At 34.0% G+C, this 21,275-nt stretch overlaps 2 protein-coding genes across 2 annotated transcripts in view; one reads left to right on the top strand and one right to left on the bottom strand.

The window, feature by feature from the left end:
* LOC134853395 (uncharacterized) overlaps window positions 1–21,275 on the bottom strand; it is a 551,043-nt gene that overhangs the window by 443,073 nt on the left and 86,695 nt on the right. The gene's annotated exons all lie outside the window — the stretch shown is intronic.
* LOC134853396 (uncharacterized) overlaps window positions 7,957–21,275 on the top strand; it is a 31,374-nt gene continuing 18,055 nt past the window's right edge. Inside the window, exons 1-2 of the mRNA XM_063869389.1 lie at window positions 7,957–8,229; window positions 8,575–8,672. Of these exons, the coding sequence (XP_063725459.1) occupies window positions 8,636–8,672 (37 nt within the window). The 5' untranslated portion in view covers window positions 7,957–8,229; window positions 8,575–8,635. The remainder of the gene's footprint in view (window positions 8,230–8,574; window positions 8,673–21,275) is intronic.

The raw sequence follows: 21,275 nt of genomic DNA, 5'->3' as shown, positions 1-21,275 counted from the left end.
TTTAGAAAAAATTTAAGGTCATTCAGCCAAAAATAGATATCTCAAAATAGTACAAAGGGGGCCCGGAGAGAAAAAACGTCCACAACAATCTCTCCCCCCCCCCCCCCTAAGTCCGATACTGGTTCTACACTGAAAGCCAGAATCACTAGAACCGTGCTTTTAGAAACCGATCTTTTTTGAGCTAATCTGAATGTGGTTCAAGGACATCAAACTGAATCACAATTGTTATTCCGAGGCCCCAATCAACTTTTCGCAGCAATCAAGCAACATCTCGCAAAGTATTCGAATTATCTTCAATTATGTTTTTGATTCAAAGACCGATCTTCAGCTCAACCTGAACAATTTTTTTGCAAACATACATCTCTCATCATGGTTTGCGAAATGTTCCGTTTCATTGAGTTTGAAACTGCTCGGAAATGTTCAATCGCATTTTTCTTTTTGTTGCGCGCGGCATCCAGGTTGACTTTTTGTTATCTCTATCAATGTTCGACATCTTTTCATCTCTATAATTTCCACCCAAACTGATCGTATACAAACTCTGGTCCAAAAGAATCAGTCGAAGGACAATTTCCAGAATTCGCCTGATTCCTGCTTAAAAATGACTCATCATGCCGACTCGAGTTTTTTTAATCACCTTCTAAATTGATTTAGTAGAATTCCGCCAGGCACATATATCGGATAATGAGCTATAAAAAAATTGTAGCCTAGGATAAAATGATGTAATTTTTTATCTAAATCTCTTCAACATAATCAGAAGAATTGGTAAAATAGTCAATTACTTAATCGTTACAACATTAGATAAAAAGTCAGCAAGATCAATCCGACTGGATGAAAAAGTGTTGAAGGCCAAGCAAAGACCTATCATTGAATTCAAAAATTGTGAATACTATAGAATTAGATACTGGTAGAAAATTTTAAATGTAAGTTATGGTTATAAACTAACTATTATGTCTTTTCACTTCGAGAACTGAGGAAAAAAGTGATTGCATGGGTTATAAAATCAGAGTAGCTAACAATTTTAAGTATAACAAATTAAATTGATAATGATAGGGCTTTAGTGAAAGAAAACTCCAACGGAGTTTGATTATTTTAAAAATGAAGAAAACTTTTAGCACACATGAACGGCTACTATGACAACTATTCTATAGGTTAAATCTGAGGGAACGATTTAGTGCTGTATTTAACACTCGATTCTTATCCAACTGAGCGCCAGTAAAATGAATTTGTAGGGAGGTTGAAAACTAGGAGTTTCTTAAATTTTTTTCCGGAAAGAAATCTGCCTAATACAAAAAAGATTTGAATATTCGACTGATGGAGTATCGAATTCAGCCAACTCTTCTCTAAAATAAAATGATATGCTATTGTTAGAAGCTCTTGGGAAATCGAATGGTTAGGTTTCCGGTTTTTTGGTAACGTTTTCTGAATTGGGACTGTAAGGTATATCTGTTGGAATTTTTGTGGCTTGCGGAATTTAGGTTGGCTTAGTGGTAATTGTAAACTGACTTTGAACGACTCTGCACTCCCTTGTGTTATCCTCGATAGAGGCGGAAGTATTGGTAGACTAGTCAATCAAGAGAGGTGTGTGTGTGCCGATCTGATTAGATCTACAACATCTATGAGTTATCTAGTACCATAAAATTTAGATGGACCGGCGATACGTGATGATCTACGAGGAACAATAAGAAAAACATACCAAATTGATTTCCGACCTCTATCTGTTTAGACAAATCCACAGTTTTAAAGACCGGAAATGCTTCAGTAAAAGAGTTTTGATCCATTGGAGAGTTTTCGAGATCTGCGCTCTCTGTGTTCGGGACAGTGGTTTTGTCATCAAAGTCCTTCGGAGCAGCGGGAATTTTTGAGAGCCGAAAATCTGCTGTCACTGGAATGTCTAAAAACTCAGGTCTAATCGTAAAACTGTTACCTAGAACCATATTTTCTGAGTTATAGGAGCTGAAAGCTTATTGTTGTTCAGAAATGAACTTCTCCCTCCCCACATTTTTACAGGGAAAACCTACCACCGACCCTTCTCAATCATTGTACCCGAAGTTGCCGATGGATTAAGACATACTCAGCATGGCGCAAGCGAGTTTTTTTTCATCCTTTTTTTCAATAATATTCTACCTAATTCGGCATTTGGGTTAGCGATGTGTCAATATGAAACGTTTCCTCTTAAAGTGTGATATTTTATTGAGCCCTATTTTCACCCCTTTATTCGGTTAGTTCTACTGTAGACCTAGGTGAATTTAGAAATTAGGCGTTAAGACGCTCAAAGTAAACTATCCCGTTAACTCGACTTTCGACTTTGGTGAGGATGTAAACTTTAGTAAATGAGTTTACCATTGGAATTCTGCTGCAAGCGGTCACTGTCATTTTGTTCTGGTCCTCCGAGATGCAGCTTTTATCCGTTGAAGCTCTGTTTTTTGGCAGCAAAGGTGCATCCAAGCAGTCGCCCCCAATTCGGTCGTCAGTTCCCCAGTTTCAGGCCTTATCAGAGGCGTTATCGATGATTGATATTTATTTGTCTCCGAAGTCAATCAAGTTATCTCAGTCGGACCGTTTTCAAATTGTCTTTGGTTTTCTTGCAAAATGTTTTTCGAAAGGAGAAAATTTGATTGAAGATTGAACCGATGAACATAGGTTTCAAATAAAACGGGAGCCAGCATCCTTAAAAGATGGTCAAGGTGAGTAAAAAAACATAGCAAAGAGTTTTGTTTTCATATAATTTACAATTTTTAACCATTTTTTTGTCGGATCTATGTTCACCGACGGACGAAAAAAAAATTGTAAGTTGTTTGAACCTCAAAACAAACTTCAAACGTATACTTTAAAATCAAGAAGCGTGGTCCACCAAAAGTGATTCAAATGACTTACCATGAGCGCAGTTATTTTCTCGAATAAAGACGATAAAGGTATTAGTTGAAGTATTTGAAGTGTTTTTTTGTTGAAGGAAACTTCGAGAAACGACCGATACAGAGAAAAATTCAACCTTTGAAAACTTAGTTGAAAACTTCTAACAGGCCTGGAAAATCTATCTCTACGTCTTTTTTTTTGGTTCTGAAAGATCTGGTAATTCTCGACCGATTTGTTTGGAATAACAGTTTCATGATTTTACCCGCTTTCGTACATTGAGTGCAAACCATAGATATGTCTGTAAATGTGTGGCCACCAGATGTTTTCCGCGCAGAAATTCTTTCCAAATCGTCTTGAATGATTTTCGTGTAAAATCCTAATCATCGCGTTTCTCAAATCAGAATAGGTTACTAATTTTCCATCCATATATAATAAGCCTATAAGTTCAAGATAGTCTTTTTGAGCTTGCCATTTTTAAAATCTAATATCGCTTGGAGCGACTTGACTAAAGGAAATGAAAAGTCGGTCTGCTTCAATAAGTAAACTTAGATTTTCGTACTAAATAACGAAGTTATGTCAAGTGGTTAGCTAGGTCTTTTTAGGGATTTAAAATAATTTTTGACTAAAGCTAATTTGCATTAGGTTTAATTTTTCCTTTTAAGGGAAACAAAAAACCTGATTTAGAAAACTTTTTTTACAGTTTTGCTATTGGAAATAATTACAGAGTTTATACACGTAACATCAGGAGTAAGATTAATAAACTTTAACTTATAGATTAAAAAAAACGGAAACCTTCATTAGAAATTGAAATTATTGGGAGATCGGTGTGCAAAAAATTAAAACAAACTCATGAGATGAGCAGAATTCTGATTGACTTCGTGTAAAAATGCAAACTTGAAGCGAGAATTAGAAATTGAGGCAATTACTTCATTGAGTACTAATGCAAATTTGGATAATTCCAGGTTAAACGCAAACACCTTAGGCTGTAGCTCTAAAGTCAATCCGACAGATTTAAGGCTTGATTAAATTTTTGACATGTTTGCTACCACAAACTTTTTCATAATTGGAAATTGGGGGAGCCTTGTCCGACGGACGTTGTAAAGCCAAAACCGTAAAGCCCATATCTTTGCACTCTTGGTGTTTGAAAGAGAAATTGAACGGTTATAGTCTAACTGCTCAACATATGAGATTACTATTGTATGTTTTGTTACAGTGATTTGTGTTTCAACTGCCCAAAGTATTCCTAGTATTTCTAATGCATCCTTTCGATTCATGGGGCTTTAGAAATTTTTCTCAAAAAGTTGCTTTACTCAGACTCAAAGTACGGTGTGTGAGGCGTCTGATTTTACTCTAGTTTGAATTTTACGTCGAAGAGCGCAAGTTCAGTTGAACTTACGATCTCTTCTATGATTTCTTTGAAGGCAATTGTGTGATCTTTGTTCCATTAGAATTTCGACTTTTTCTTCAATAATGGTCTCAAAGGGCTACCCAGTGTTGCAAAGTTGAAAACAAAATTCATGTTTTGAATAGTGGAGCCAAAAAATGAACGTAAGTCATTCATTTTTTTGGAATGGGAAAATTTTTGATTGCAAAAAAATTTGTCAATTAGTTGAGTGACTCCAATGTCGATAACTTTAAAACCGAGCCTTTCTGATTCTTTTTGAAAAATTTCATAATTTAGCTCTTTGTTGGCAAATTTTTAACTATGTAAGGTCGCTAAAATTTATTAACAATGTACTTTTGTGCAGAAAACTCTCCTTTGGATGCAATTAAAATATCGTTCAAGTAACAATTTGTGTAAGGAACATTTCCAGTTGTTGATTCCATGACTCTTTGAAATTCATTGGGCATATTTCCCAGTCCGTAAAAAAACATGTGAAATTGATAGTTGCCCTTCATATTGCCATCAACAAAAATAAAATTGCATTGTACGCTTGTAAAATTGTCGGCTAATTGGTTATAAGCCTTCGTTAAATTGAGTTTTGTAAACCAAACATCTCCGGTGGACTTTTCACAAAGTGTTGCTGCGATGTTATCTACAAACTTGTAAATATTGGGCATTTGGTATTTGCTCTCGAAAGTTTGTTTGTTTTTTAATTTCGAATCTAGTTTAATTGATTTGTCTTTCTCGCAAGTTATGACAATATGGCTGATGAGTCAATCTTTATCGCAATTATCAAGTTTTGTGATGTTTCCATCGGAGTTTAATCTAAGACATTTGTCTTCAACTGGGCCTATTACGAATGCTAGCGCTAGAAGTTCCCAAAGTTTTGTAAACGAAAGTTGTAGAAGCTTGACTTTCGTGAGTTTTTCACTGAAATTTTTTCTCTTTTGTTCCTAGGGTCAAATGTATTTAAAATTTTAGTTTATGTCGGCCTCTTTTGGTCGCATTTTGTTGACTTTCCTGAGTTCTGCTTTTTGAGAGGCTGTTTTTTTTTTGTCATTGTAAGTCTTTGTTCCGCCAATTTTTGTTTTTAAATCTGGCGTTTTTTTGTCCTTCGGTGTTGTTGCCGTCTGGGGCATTTTCTAGGATAAACGGAGTAAAATGATTTCTTTCGGATTTAGTAAATGTTTAATATTTATATTTTCTGTACTTATTAGTGCTAATGGAATTAGATCTCTTCTTTTTTCATACGGAATTTGGTGGTTGATTGAATGGCTTTGCCAGAATTGTAGATGCCCTCTGGCACTCGCTTCGTTCATGCTTGACACCACAAAAAAAGATCTAAGGCTACTTCTAAATTACTCAATGTTTGATGTGCAAGGTTTAAATAAATTGAATCGTATTATGCACATAATAAAATCTCTTATATTCATCAAAGTTGGGTAGCAATTGCATAACGACGGTGATAAATGATTCATATATTGCTTGCATGGAATGATAATAGTTTTGCGCGACAAAAGAGATGGAATTTGTGTGCTTGGGTTGTTTTTACTTCCAATGAATTTTCAAATTTTGATATAAGGATTGTCATTATGGCCAATTTGCGACGATTAGCGCGTGATACTCTGCGTGCTACTAGCACGTTTGCAGATAATTTATCTGTTTGAAAAACTGTTCGAAATTGAATGTTTGTTTATTTGTTCTATTCGGTAGTTTGATATATGCAAAACATGTCAATTTGCATTTTACACATCTTAGGGGCTAATTTGAAAGAAACTTTGAAAAATAATCAAACAAAATTGAAAAATCTGGGAAATAGGAACTTTTTAACAATCTCACCCTATGAATTAACTAGATCCAGTTAGTCAATATTCGATCTTTCAGAGAGCAACAAAGTAAGAATTCCCATTAAAAAGCTCCTAACTTTATTTATTGATAGAGAAAGAAGTTTTTCATAGATATTTTTGTAGATATTTTTTTAGGTGGGAGATATTTTTAAGTAGAACCAGAAAGCATTACAAAAACAAAAATACCAAAACAAGTAGCGCACACAACCGATTATGTGCATCCGAATATCATTGGATAGACAATCAAGAAAAAAAACACTACTTGTAAAAGTCCACGATTGATTTTCAAAGAATTGGACTGCCTGTTTTTTTGCGAAAATTTAATTTGGCTAAAGCCAACAAACCTGCTTGAAGTCGCTAAAGTTTTTTCAAAGTATGTTAAACAAAGAGCTAGAGGACAGGATTATGTTCAACAAAGAACAAAAACAGGATTATTTATGTACAAAGATAAAAATTCATCACTCGTAGGCCAACTATCAAAGAACTAGCGAGAGAAAAACTGAATACACAACAACATAAAATAACAACCTGAAAAGAAAACAAAATCTGAGAAATTATTTTTAAAGAAAACAAATCATAAGAGCATGCAAAATTACCACCTATTTATCTAGACGTTTGAAAAATAAGAAAGCGTAGTCCCGGATACACAAAAACTTATGTTTTTCATTTTCTCAGGGTACTTGTTTTTCAAAAACGCTCAATACGTCTAACTGTTTTGTATAGCAAGTTTGATCATGCCTTGATCAATGATTGATTAGCTACAAATTCAAAAATAATCACGTTTTAAAGTCTTCGCCGAAATTTAAAATATTGATACTTTCACAATCATTTGTTTGAAACGAAACTAAAACAAGCCACGCCGTTTCCATTGCCTTGTAATTGCGAGACAGTCATAGCTGTGGTGACTCTACTTTTGAGTAACCAAAGTATTTGCCACTGGTGTTCCACAAAAACACAGCCACAAATTTTAAGAAATCAAAATTTAAAAAAGAAAAATGCTAGTCATACAGTTGCCATATAATAAAAATCGCTAATCATAAACCTTTCGTGCAACTTTCCATTATTATGCCATTATTATGCCATTATTATGCAACTTTCCATTATTATGAACATGTTATGCCTAGCGTTTTTCCAAATACGAAAATTGTATGACTAGCATTTTGGTCAGTCCGGGATTGTGGCTGAAAGCGTGAAAATACAATGCAAGGTATGCATACCAAATGTGGTCACTAGTTTGTTGACCATGAAAAAATTGATTCCATTATAACAGCGTAAAATTAGTTTCCAAAACTGGAATTGATATGTGGAGGGTAATGGAAAAGAGCTCAATTTTGTTTATAAAAAATTGGTTCTTAGTTTTTGAGGAGATTCAGGCTGTTTTTTCCTTTTCCCCACTTGCAAAATTTTTAATTCAAAATTACTGTTCACATTGTCCGATTGTCGTGAATTATGCTATGCAGACTGATTAGGCCATGGCAAACATGTTTAAACTTCTTAATCAATCTTGTAAGACTACTCGTAAACGATAAAAATGATGCTCGTGTGAAGTTTTTTTTTGTGGGGGCGGGGGGGGGGGGGGGGGTATTATAACAAGTCATGATACCTCTATGTATTAGTCACAGCTATTGGGGGAGTGCAAAAGACGACAGAAGTTAATTTATTTATAGACCAAAGTTACCACAAAAAATCTCAGTAGTTACATGTTTTTTTTAATACAAATATACTTCGAGCCATAAGAAATTAATTTTTGTAGTTTCAATATCTCTTCGTATTAACATGAATGGTAAGCTAACACGTGCCATAATACTTCGTTCAAAAAGTAATGTGAGAGTTTCTTCATTGATTTGAGAAAAAACTTCGCGTTTCAGTTTACATTTTTCATCGATAAATTTTTGGTTGATTGTTAAGTCTGAATTTGTACAGCTATTGATTCTCTCGATCATTTTATTGAATTCGTTCACAATATTCATCCCCATTTGATCACAGTTTCACATTTTTTCATTTTAGTTTGAATCGGAAAATCGTTCACTAGTAAATTAATTTTGAAATCTCATGTTATTTTTTGGATTAGTTTTCTATTCAATTTCTAATGAAAACTTATTTTTTTACATCATAAGTCCAAGTCTTGGAATCAAATTAGCAACGGTGAGTTTATGATTGATTGAGGGTTGTGTTAAAATCGAAGTATTTTTTTGAATAATGACGTCAATTTTTTCGTCAAAAACCAAAACACCCGTTTTCCGAAAAACGTCAAATGTACAAAAAAGTAGGGTTATTGTCATCGAATGCTTCTAGCATAAATAGGTTTCCAAGTTCTGTAAACTGAAAAGATAAGATAACTACAAAATTACACGAATTGGATAAAGATGGTTTTGAGCAGACACCTTTTTTGCCAAATCAATTTGTTATTTAGCGCCCAATTTGTCATACATTTGTCATTATTTTAGCGCATCATTTTTCTTAACGTGTACTTCAAATATACTTGTTTAGACGGCCTGACTAATTCGCTTGTCTCTGATCTCCAATTGAACGCCATTTGAAACGAATCAAAATGGCATCTGCGCCGGGAAATCGAAACAACATTCCAGGTAAACTGAAATATGAACTTGGGCGCTATTATAAAAAAAACTAATACAAAAAACAAACTCGCGCTTTTTTGTTTGAAGCTTCTTTAATTGGTTGTAGCTTAATTGTCAAAAGTTTTGACGAATTTTGAAGAAACGCGGAATTTTTATGCGTGGGTGTTTTATTCATTCAGTCAACGTTCGACTTTTTTTAAATCGCTTAATATTATCAAATTTTTTCACACAAACTGAAAAATAATGATGCTATGAGCTGAAATACAAAAAATTTTTTATTTGTGACCATTTCCCACAAAGTCACAATAATTTGAATTTTGGGATAACTTGATGACCATAATTCAAAATGCGATATTTAACGGGCAATAAATTTCGTGCTATTAAAGGTAAGCGGCAAATTCAATCCTTCCACATTAAATTTGCGCTTATTATTTCGTATTACATAGCTTCTGGGGGTATAAAAATAGGAAATTCTTTTTTTTACTATTCAAAACTTTCTTTTTTTGCAAGGTTTTAAAAGATTTCTTTTGAAACCAAAAAAGTGATCGACAAAACAGAGAAGTATGAATAATTGGGGATATAAGAGCAGTCTTGCTTATCTTACCGCTAACTATCGCGATTAAGTTGTTGACCAAAATAAATTTGATTGAAAAATAATTGTCGAGAGAGAAAATCCTTAATTCCTTAATATTCATATTTTTCAACCTATAACCAGTGTTTGTTCAAAAAAATAATAATTTTGAGATTTTTGTAAGAATCATCACCCACACGCTATGTAAAGTACAAGGTGACATATTATGCATGTTATTTTATTATGCAAAATTTTTATGCAAAATTATTTTATTCTTTACTAGCACGCATTATATCGCACTTTAAATGTCCCTATAGTAAAACTCTTGATACTTGCAGCATCTTAGACAAACTAATCATAGTTCATTTTTTTTTTCAATTTTGAGCCCAGAACAAAACTTTTTTCTTGTTTCCTAGCTTTCTCGAAAAATCACAACAAAGTTCCATAAAAGTTGTTTTCATAGCAATTGGCTTGAGAGAAATCTTGTATGAATTTGTTCACTTGTTCACGCTCATATGTTTTTTTGCAATTTACTACCACAAATTTCGTTTTTAAATTTGATTGTCTTAGTATAACTGAAAAAAGCCCAAAACAAAAACAATTTGAAATAGTAAAAAAAACTTTTTCAAAAAAGCTATGTAACAAGAAGTCTTAAATGTTTGTAGAAAAAACTACCCCCATCACGCATGTTCCATATTTTTCGGAATCTTAAATTATAACAACTGTATATTTGTCAGGTTTCTATTAAATTATTTTTTCCGAGTAAGTTCATTTCATTTCATATTGCTTAAACTTTAGAAAAAACTTTTCGATTCTTTATCAGTTTTCGAAATAATCAGTTTTAGCATTAAGTTTTGCGCTTCTTTTGCATTGTCTTTGTTGTCCATTTTAGAGACATTCTTTCTTGCATAATATTTTTAACCTTTTTTTCCAATAAAGTTTTTGAAATTTTGTTAGATATTTCAAAAAGTGTAATGTAATGTAGTTTCGATAGACAAATTACACAGATTTAAATTCAAAAATTAGTTCAAACTGTATTTACTGTTTTTTTTTGGTACTGAAACAAAAAACAACCAGGTGAAATCGAGTAACTAAAAAACAACGATCGAATATAGGGAAAATATAATGGTACTTTCATTAAGTTCGTGAAATCATCAATTGTCGCAAGCAGCATGTGTTATTATTTCAAAAACTGCAACTCGCTGCAATTTGCTATTTGTTTTTTTTATAGCTTTCAAAATGAATTTTTCAAAAATTTTCAACAATTTTGTAGATAATGATTACAATTTTTGTCAGCTTATCTATTTTTGTCAGTTTATTCATTTGGGCGACCACATCATCCATATTCCATCCATGCAATCATTGTGTTCCAATTTACTTAAAAAAGGTTACTACAAAACTTACAACCAATTACACGTAACATACTGCATTCGTACACATCAATACTTATGAAATTCAAACAATGAACACGGTGAAAAAAAAATTTTTTTTGTAGATTTTATAAAAACAAACAAGAAATAATTTGCTTGAAATCCAATCAAAACATCAGTAATTCGCTGAACCAATTGTCGACAATTTTTGTAAGAAAGGAATCGTCCAACTTTTTTGAATGAATAGGCGGAACATAAATAATTGTCTAGTCATGTAGTCATCGCCCAGTGCTCTCCACTATCATTTATTGGAGCTAGATTAGCCATTGCTAAGAGGATATTGTAGACGAGCAACTATATCAGCTAGATACGTTCGAGGTTTTTTGCATCTTTCAAAAACCTGTACAAAAATATTTTAATCCATTTTCGCAATTAGTTTTGAATGATTTACATCTGAAACATAAAAAAAAAATTCAAATTTTTTCTTAGTTTTCTTTGTACCAAAACATTAATAATAGTAATAATTTCTGCCTTTGGTGCATCGAGCTATCAGACGAAAAGTAGAAACTGGGTATAGTCTGAAAGAGCTTAAATATAACTATGATCTTTGTAGCATATTTGAATTTTTGACAAATAAAAGAGCCAATTACAAAATGAGCTAAGGGAATATCCACTTGCGTTATAACCCATTGTATTGTTAAATTAACCTTCCTACAATCGAGAATAAAGAAAATAGTAAATTGCCTACATAAGTCAATATTGTATCAAATTTTTCATTTGAGTTTACCCCTTATTTTGCTTTACGAAGTTCTGTTTTGTGAAAATTTGTATTAAATTTCCCTTCATTGACCAAAGCTTTAAGCTAAGGTGGTTATCACGCATATCCAAATAGAGACTACAATCTGTCTCAGTTTCCAACACAATACTGCTTTTATCTTGAGAAGCACTGCAAATTATTTCTTGATTTTAAGATAAAACAAGTGTTTGCAAAACTGCGAGTTTAGCAAAAACCTCCAAATTTTTTTCTAAAAATCCGTACCAAAAATGAATATTTTAAAATTAGTTCGTTTTCTGTTGTGAAAAATTTCTCAAAAAGAGAGAGACTGTTTTTTGACCTTCTTGAAAAACGAATGTAGTTAAACTACTTCTACGCTCGGATTAAATTTTTGCTTCTTCCAACTGTTTTGTGTCAAAAATTTTTGCAAATGTTTTGAAATGTTTGCGTTTAATAACAACTTCCCAATCTCTGGAGCGTTAAATTGACACAATTATACCGCATTTTTTGCAGCTGTGATCTGTCAAATTTTGTTGAAACGAACTTCAGTTTTCACAAGAGATTGTGCAAAAGCACCAAATGCTTTTTCACGCTATCTTTCTTGTTGAAATAAATTTTTTTTTGAAAATAGAGCAAATTTTTTGTTTTAAATAAAGTTCAAATTAAAAACTTCGAAATTGTTATTGAATAAAAGAATAATAGAATAGCTGGTGTAAGTCTTACTGAGACAAAAAATTTTTTTCTATCTGTAGTATCTTCCAGTTTTATTGGAATAGTTCCTCAAAGATTTTTCAGTCCTAGATTCATATAGGACTTATAACTTTGATACTGCCCCGTAGATATTATCTCTTTTTTTTCTACTTTGCAAACGAAACAAACAATGAAGGAGTTACTCGATCACCGACTACCTTATATTCTATAAAATCACCATACATCATCAAGGGTTGTATTCTTAAAACTTCTTTAGAGTTTTGAGGCTCAGGCAAACAATTTCAACTCATTATAGTTTTGCTGTAAATAATGAACACTAATTGATTCTCAGGCGAAATAACAGCTATTTTTGTGTAGTTTTTTTCTTGTGATACATTTTTCTCTTCCATTTATGTATGCATTTTTTTCAGCAATAACAATTTGATAAAACAAAAGAAACGATATTTTTCAAGTTTGAACTTCCCATTCTCCTTTCGAACATAACCGTTCCGATAGTAAAGGGTAAAAGAAGCAGCTCTTTAATGAAAGATTCCAGCAAGTAAAAAATTTAGGTAAAAAATCAAAAAATGATTTACTCTCAGCACATTTTTTAAAATTCTTTAAAAAAATCTACTTTTTAAAGAGCGTTGACAATGAATGTAGGAAATTTTTTGTAGAGTTTTCCGAAAGTTTCTAAAACTTCATCTGTTATTTGTAATTTTTAGTCTTCTTGGAAAGAAATATCATCATTTTAGTCCTCGAATCTAGAGTTTTCTAAACGCGTTGTCAGAGATGGTTTGTACAGAACTGAGAGAAATTTGATTTTTGTGACATTTGGTGACAAACTGATGTTAGCTCTCTCAGCAAAAGCTGTTTTGGTTTCATTGATTTTTGAGTAAGTTTCATTGTGCTGCACTTTGCAAAAATTTTTGAATCATACTCAAGATTAACTTTCTTTGTCAATCCGCGTTCAAATTTTCGAAGTATCTTACAGGTTCTGTTTCTTTGTCAACCAGAGTTTTTTTGAGGGGAAACCTTTTTGTGAAAATTAAATTGTTTTTGGCATAATTTCATTAACTGAATTTAAAGAAATTAGGAAAAACTAACAACATCAACCAATAAAGGTAAGACTCCCTTGTGTTGACTCGCTAACTTATCTACAAAGGACAGTACCATACTTCGAAATTATTTTATGTAATGTGAGATAACTTGAGGTCTTTTAAAGCGGCTGATTAATGGCTATGTTTTGTAGAAGTTAATTTGGTTTGTAAGCAGTGCTCCACTTTTTTTTCAGATAAACAGCTTGATATTGAAAGAAAAAGGAAAATAAAAATGATAAATTTTTAAAAAGTGGGAAAGATATCGTAAGATTTTTAAAATTTACAATTAGAAAGATAACAGAGTGCATGTTCCATAGGCAAGTGTTTTGATTTTTTTGTAGCAAGAAGTTTTTGCATGAAAAAATAGATAGCTGCTACATCTGCAATCATACTCATTATACTTAAAATTACTCTCTAATGTTCTGGGCGACCGTATTCATCCAAGATTAATGGCTTTGTTTTGATTAATTTTATTGTTTTTTTTGCTCAATATAATTTTTCTCAAAGGCTCTTTCAAAAAATTTCAAAAAGATGCTCCGTCTATCAAGCAGATTGAGATCGAGCTGAATTGTTACAAGTTTTCTATGGAGTTTTTGAAAACTGAAAAAAATATTTGGCTGAAGCAATTATTTTAACATATAAAAATAAACAAAGACAAGAATTTCATGATAAGATTTGTGAGGAATTGGAACAGTGGCTTGACTTGGTTACAAAACGACACGATGAGGTAATACCGAAAGCTAGAATCTATACCTGGCTAGTCTCTACCCTTATTCATACATCTCTTACGCAGATTGCTGCCCCGATACTCAGCAGAAAATTGGTAATTTTGTCGAACATAAATCAACGCAACTCCACCGGTTTCCAGTTGCGAATCGGTAAAACAAGGCTGATCCTGCAGGGTTATTGATTTTGAAAACGTTGCGTTACCGTCGTACTTAAGATTTTGTCCTCCTACTGCAGTTGTTTCGACAGCTTTACCTCGAGGTCATCCCACATACTCCAGTCAGTTCTTTAACGCGAACCCCGCGTCGTGGTTTCCTTCAACTGCAACACCAACCTGCAGTTTGTAATCGGTTAAGTCTGAATGAAACATCGCACGTGTCTGAAGCGGAAAAACAGCTTGCCCTCCCAACTTTGTAATGTTCCCGTACATTAACTATTTAACTCCGCCACTCGAGCAAGTACCCCTGCAGCTGGGTCGCAAATTCCTAGCTCGTCAGTTCTTGAAACAGTATTTTTGGAATTCGGTCGCTTCATGAGTGCATCAACCTGTACCGTTTTATGTCAACCCGCCATTGCAGTCGCAATCCGTTCGAGACTTAGCCGAAGTCATGGCGTCGAATAGAAAGAATTCATGGCCCGAATAGAAATATTCCAACTATGATGGCAATCTTTTGGAGTGACCTGAGTGGATAGGTCAGTTTCGTGCCTGACGTACTTGAAAACATTGGTAACTGGAACAATGAATTGGCAAAAGCGGACTTCGCTTAATCAGATCTGATGTACAATGATGCGTTAACGTCGGGCAAACTGGAATCGTCGTGCATGCCCATCTCAAAAAACTTAACAGCCTTCAACCAGTGAGATTTCACAATTCGGAAAGCATTATCACTTTTGCTTGTCTTATTTCAAATCTTGTTGGTGAGTTTCAATCGTTGTGATATGATGTAAACGTCATCTGAACCAAAATTTATACATAGTGTGCCTACAAAGATGGGGTCGTCTTGGTCGTCATACACGTTCAAAGACAATCTGTGTTCCCTTGATTTCAACTATAAATGTTGCATGAAATTGTTCTCTGGTAAAAGAAAAACCGAGGAACCGTCTAAGACGCAAACTATGGCCGAGCAAAGTTGAGTATCCGCCATGCCCGCTGCAAAAAAAAACATTCATAATGGGGTTTGCAAGGTCTTCAAGGAAAACAACTTTACTGAAAGGCGAAGACTTCTGCGGAGAAAAATTCAGTTTTTCCTGTCTTCAACGGATCACTGTTTTCATAATTATCCGAAGGCTAGAAAAATCATTAAAGCCGAGTGCCAAAGTTGACACAATGAACTGTTGCTTGGTTCAATCCTTCTCCTTCTCGAATGTTTGAAAATCTCCTCTGTTTTTCCTTCTCGAAAGTAAAAAAATAAGTCTTTACAGGAAAAACTTCCCGCGGAAAAATCAACGTCTTGTTCTGCATCCGTGAAGAACCTTAAAAGTCTTGTTCAGTTTTTTGAGTTAAATATGTCATTGTTCATTCAGCTAATGAGTTGAAAGCTGATAGTCCTCTTCTTTTGTAAGATTTCGCGTGCAATCACTCCTGATTTTCCTCAAGCAATTCTCGCCCTCCAAAAGTGTCAGTAGAAAAAAGTCATTTTGACCGTAAATAATTTTAATTCAACGGATATTAATTCGATTGAGTTACTCGATGTCACACTATCCGCTGATGTAAATAACACTGAATAAATGTTTTTGTAAACGCCTATGTGAAGGATAAAATTATTTTTGTGTCTAGATAAGTTGATGCTCCAGAAAGAATCCACAGAATAAATTGAGCCAGCTCGCTATATTTATTCAAAAACCGAAATTAAAAATCCAATAGACTAGCCTCTTTACCTCTTTGACTGGGTTGATATCAACTTGCTTCAAGTGCAATGCTGAAGACGTAGTTTAAACAAAAACTAAGCGTTGTATGAATATAAAGTTATGGTTCATTCAAGCAAGCTGATACTCGTACTGCATCCGATCTGCATACGCATATCCTGCAATCATCAGCATAAGATGATGGTGAAAGGTTTTGTCTAGAAATGTTAAGGTTCAATGATAACAGCTCATTACTCAACAACTACTACTAGCGTCGGCACAGTTTAAGACGATACAAAAAGGTTTGAAAAAGATAGTTGCTGGAAAAACAAATACACTGAGATAAAACAACATGATTTTGTCAAAGGTTATGTTATTCCGGCTACAAAGTACAATACGCAGTTTCATTCTGCCCGATTTTGAACAAACTTTTGCTCGTTGGGCCTGATTTACAGCAAAATTTGTTACACGTCTATTGCGTTTCGGGCAATATCAGTTTGTCGTTTCGCGAGCATCGAAGCTATGTTCCTTCGGATTGACGCATCCCCTTGTGATGAACCTTCTTTGCATTTTTTGTGGCGCGATGATGCCACATTGTATCCGAATTTTTGTCGCAATTTGTGTGTATGAAATATAAGAACTCCTAACTGTGGATCAATGGTTCCGCATGAATAGTGGAAATAATGCCTGAAAGATGTCACCGGGGTCGGTGCTCTAAAGTTCTTTTGGACAATGAGATCCAAAGGCATTGAGAACCTAGTTTGAGGAGGCATTTCAACATGTTGTATTTATTTTTCTCTCAAAGACACTTGTGGGCCTTAAAAACATTTCAACACATGATATCAGTAATATTTCAAAGCAGGCAGAGCCCGTACTCAATTGGAAGAAGCACATTAGTTATACAAAACTGCAGCAAGACATTTGCTTTACGTTTAGGTTATGTCCGAAGCACAAGCTCCGCGAGATTGAAGGAAAAATGATTAGTTTTGCTTCAATCCAAAGCGTTCCCCGTTGAGTTCAAATAAAGTCAACCAAGCACAACCGTTAAAACTGTTGTCTTATTGCAAATTACTCATCGTGTGTCAACCGCGGTAACATTATTCGTTCCACTGGACGGAAGAATCCTATCATCTTGGGTTCTCGTCAATTGTTGGTGAAATTTTTTTGGAGGCATCTGCATTTTGCACACACCCATCTACACTTGGATTAGTTGCGGTCGATAGTTTATATGTGGTTTGTGGTAATGGGTTTGTTAGCGACGCTGCGTGCAGTTGATAGGTGTAGTTTTGTTGGCAGAATAAGCAATGCAAGCACGTTACATCCCATAGTATCAGATCTCCCTGTCAAACGGCTTGGTGCTTGGTTACTGCCATCGGACATTCATTAACTGTAATTTAGACTAATTTGAATCTTTTGGCGCGACCTTACGCCGCAGTGGTGTGAAAAAACGGGCTTTTTTGTTCACCTGTATGGCTACCTGTGCCGTACACATTCAAGTTGATCCGTCTAAAGACACCATTTCTCGCGTCATGCCGATTGAAAGAGTAATGTCCTGCCGTAAAGCTCCAAGCGTTTGGCGGTTAGACAAATGTACCCATTTCGTTGAATTGGAGAAAGATCTTCTACTCTGTATAGGAAAAATTGAAAAGACGGGCTCTTGCATTGTTAGTACATTAGTGAATCCAATGGAAATACAGTCATCCTGTCCCACCGCATCATTGCGAGTTTTGTAAGAGTTTAGTGCGCAGTTGCAAACGTGTTTTCTGCGCAAATATTGAAACTCGCGGACAAGATTTTTGTCTAGCACTTTTGGTTTAGTGGAGCAATCGTTAAATGCCCGATCAAAAACACCCATTGGTACGCGTTAACTCCGAGAAAGTTCCTCTAAGACAAGCACTCTGTTACTTTTCATCATAAACACTTGCTCGCAACCTTGAATCAGCCGTCAAACTTTCAAGCTGAATCAACCCGTGATTTACGAACCGGTGCTTTTGTGTGAAACGTCGATCCCCACAGCCATCCTGGGCTTACCCTTTAGGTCGAGTAACTGCGTTGCACCATGACAAATTGCTCATTCGCCAGCAGTAAGGACTTTATCGGGCCAATTAGTAAGACCCCTCGTTACACTGCTCAAGTTCTTTTGGGCTTTGCGTGAAACATTATTCCAATGGAGAAAGGCATTGAATTAGGAACTTGAATACGAGCGTAACTGCAAAAAACTGAACTATAGTCGCATATACATCAAGGACATTCATCGATCGTATAAACGGTGCGCTCTGACGAATGCAACGTAGGTTTGAATCCTATCCAAGTCTTTTCTGTTATAAAACTCAAAAATGAGCCGAGCCTGATAGAGCAAAAAACATACGCTCTTTAACCAAGTTCAAAACCCATTCCCAAAACTTTTTTCGTAGTTTTTTTAGCTATAATAATTAGTGCATGAAGCAGCCTTGCACGACCTTAATTTATAAGATTTTTTCAGTCAAAATCGTGTTTTAACAAAATTGAGAACTTGAATGCGCGAGCAGAATTTCTCGTGCTGAAATATTTTGTGTTATTTTTTGTTATGAACTCTAAAAATGACGATTTGAAACAAACGATTGCCAAAAATACTCTCTTTGTTCTGCGAAATACAATTTTGAACTAACACGAGTTCTTGATAACATTATTTTACTTGACTAACTTCTCAGAAAAAGTGAACTACGGATCAGGAGCTTGTTAGTTGCAATAAGGTGTCTGACGTAGCAAATTAGAACAAAAGACAAGTCTCTGTAACTATCAAGAAGTTTAAAGTAAATAAGCCATCCTACATTTAGGTTTGGATGATTAGTGCCCAATTGAAGCTGTGGAACAATTCACTTATGTCAACTTTACATAAATTCAAAGAACTGTCCTACTTTTTTTTGAAAAATCCATGTTTGTTGAGCTTGCTTGAAACTTTTTGACGGAGTTTTTATCTTGTAGTTAAAATATTCGTTATTGCAAATCACTTTTCGTTTAGTGTTCGAGATGAGCAGTTTGAAATGAGATACTATTTTTCCGAAACTTTAGATTTCAAAACTTCATAAAAAGTTGAGATTTTTTCATATTGTTTTACAAGAAATGTCGTATAAAATTCGCCAATGGTTATAGGAAGACAATTTTTGTCAAGTTAGCTGTAGAAGGTGGATGTAGATTTACAATTATCTTAACGCAAGTGGACTCTAGATAGGGTAGAACAAAATAAAAAAGGGCTCTTTTTCCTTTTTCCCCCCAACTCACTCAAAAATAAATTTTATGGTCAAACGAGTGGTTTTACAAGGTAAATTATTAAAATCAAATATGTTTCTCATGGCCTAATTAGCCTGCATGTCAATTTTCATGACAATCGGACAAAGTGGACACTAACTTAGAAACCACTCGTTAGACCATGAAATTTATGTTTGAGTGAGGTGGGGAGAAAAGGAAAAAGAGCCAAAAGCAGCATTTGCAGAGGGAGAAATTCATTCTTTGAAACATAGAGTACATCGTTATGATGAAAAGCATGGTGAGATACCTGCTACCAAACTGCATCAGTTTGTTTCTTCAAGAAATTGTTGTAAAAATGGTTTGTTGAAATTCTCCAAGAGATGATAAAAATATAGAAGTACTTTCCAGTTTCTGAAAAAAATTGTTAATAAAACAATCTTAGCAAAATGAAAAACTGGGAATAGAGTAGAGTTCAGAAAAAGGTGAAGTATTTGAAATATCATCAAAAGCAATAAGAAAATCAGTAACTTATCTCATCAATAACATTACGAATTAAAAGATTAGAATACTTGATCACATATTTTGATTTTATAAATAATAAAATAGTCGGTGATACAGAACCTTCTTTATTGCGATGTACTCTTCTCTCTTCCAATGTAAAAATTACAGACGTTATATCTTCAGGACCTTAGAGATATGATCAGTCCTTTACCATTCTACAGTTTGAAGAAATATGAAAAAAGCTTCTTCTATGGAATCAAAAAAGAACGATGTACAACCTGTGAAAAGCTCCCAGAAAAGCAACAGAAAAATATTTTCAGCTCCAGAATTAACCAACTTTTTCTCCTAATCGGTAGAGCTTTGAATAATAATTTTGACTCAAAATTATTTGAAGTAGCTTCTCACAATTTTTCAAGTTTTCGTGGTTATGCAAGAAGAAAGCGTGAAAGAGGTTTTGCTTTTCTTGCGGACATTCTTGCGAGAACTGCAACCCACCTTTTTAAAACTTAAACATTCCAAGAACAAAAAATGGAGCAAGTTTTGCCTGAAACTGCGACTTCAAAAATTGAAAAAAGTGGTCGTGGGCACAAAAAAAAACAAGAAACATTCGCAAAAGACGTTGGAATGAAACCATTTCAAAAGCATCTTTGAGGTAGAAACAAAAATCTAAGCGTAGAACTAATCAAATCAGATTCATTTCACGAGAAAATTAGTTCCAAAGTTAGTCGCTCTCGAAAACACATTTTTGACAAAACAATTGTGTTTATTTCAAAATGATCTTTTTTGGTAAGTTCTTTCTTGGAGATTTTTGATAAAATCCTGGTAGTGGAAACAATTATTCCAATTTACACTCTAGTAGATGGAAATAGCCTTGAGTTGTGAAAATGAGACAGAACTTAGTCTATCCTTAGATATGAGTTATACCTATTTTAATTTAAATCTTCAATTATTCAAGTAAAGGTTGGTTGATACTTTCATAAAATGAAATAGCAGAACATTAGATAAAATCTGAAGATAGTTTTTACTACAATACAATGGTTACAAATAATACTTGGATTATGGGTTAAATCATCAAAAAGCAAAAGCATCGAACGAATTCACTCGTTGACAGTGTGCAAAATAATGACTGGATACATTATTTTGCTCGCCATGGATACAATTTTGAAGAGTTTTTGGAATATTTTGAAATGCATCCCTTCATTGATAAAGCGAGTTTTGTAGGAAGAGGAAAAACAATATCAACCTATGGTAGGCTTACATTTTATTTTTTTTTGTTGGAAAAAGAAAGTTCGAATTTTGAAGTTCGAACTGAGCTCATTTGAGCTGGACCTATTTTTACTTGTTTTCTGATAATCCAAATGTTAGTCAAAAAATTGTTCATTGTTCGCTGGTTCGCTGTTTTAGAAAAAAAATTTTTGCTGAAATTAGTTATCAATACTTGCAATTGAATCCAGAAAAAAAACCTGCTCATTACCATTAGGGAAAACTATAGCAAATCAATTTATAATCCCACTCGTCAAAATCAGTTTATACCAGAATTTTTTCTCATTAAGGATTTCAGATGTAAACTTTTCGGATGTAAGAATTAAGAAGAATTTCTACCATTATTAAGTCATCTTTTTAATGTTTATTATAATATTTGAATCTGACCTTGGTATCATAATACTTACAGACACTCATAACAAACATTACATATTTAATATAACCATTACGTTTTTAACCAGACTTTTATATGTTAGGTAGCGATACTGTTAGGTTTTTATATAGACAGCGTCGTAACATAACCGTAAGTTTGTTATTCGTTTT

This window comes from Symsagittifera roscoffensis, chromosome 8 (assembly GCF_963678635.1).
Source record: "Symsagittifera roscoffensis chromosome 8, txSymRosc1.1, whole genome shotgun sequence".
In the NCBI taxonomy this organism is placed as follows: Eukaryota; Metazoa; Xenacoelomorpha; order Acoela; family Convolutidae; genus Symsagittifera; species Symsagittifera roscoffensis.
Note: the sequence above shows the minus strand (reverse complement) of the source record. Positions and strands in the feature narration are given on the sequence as shown.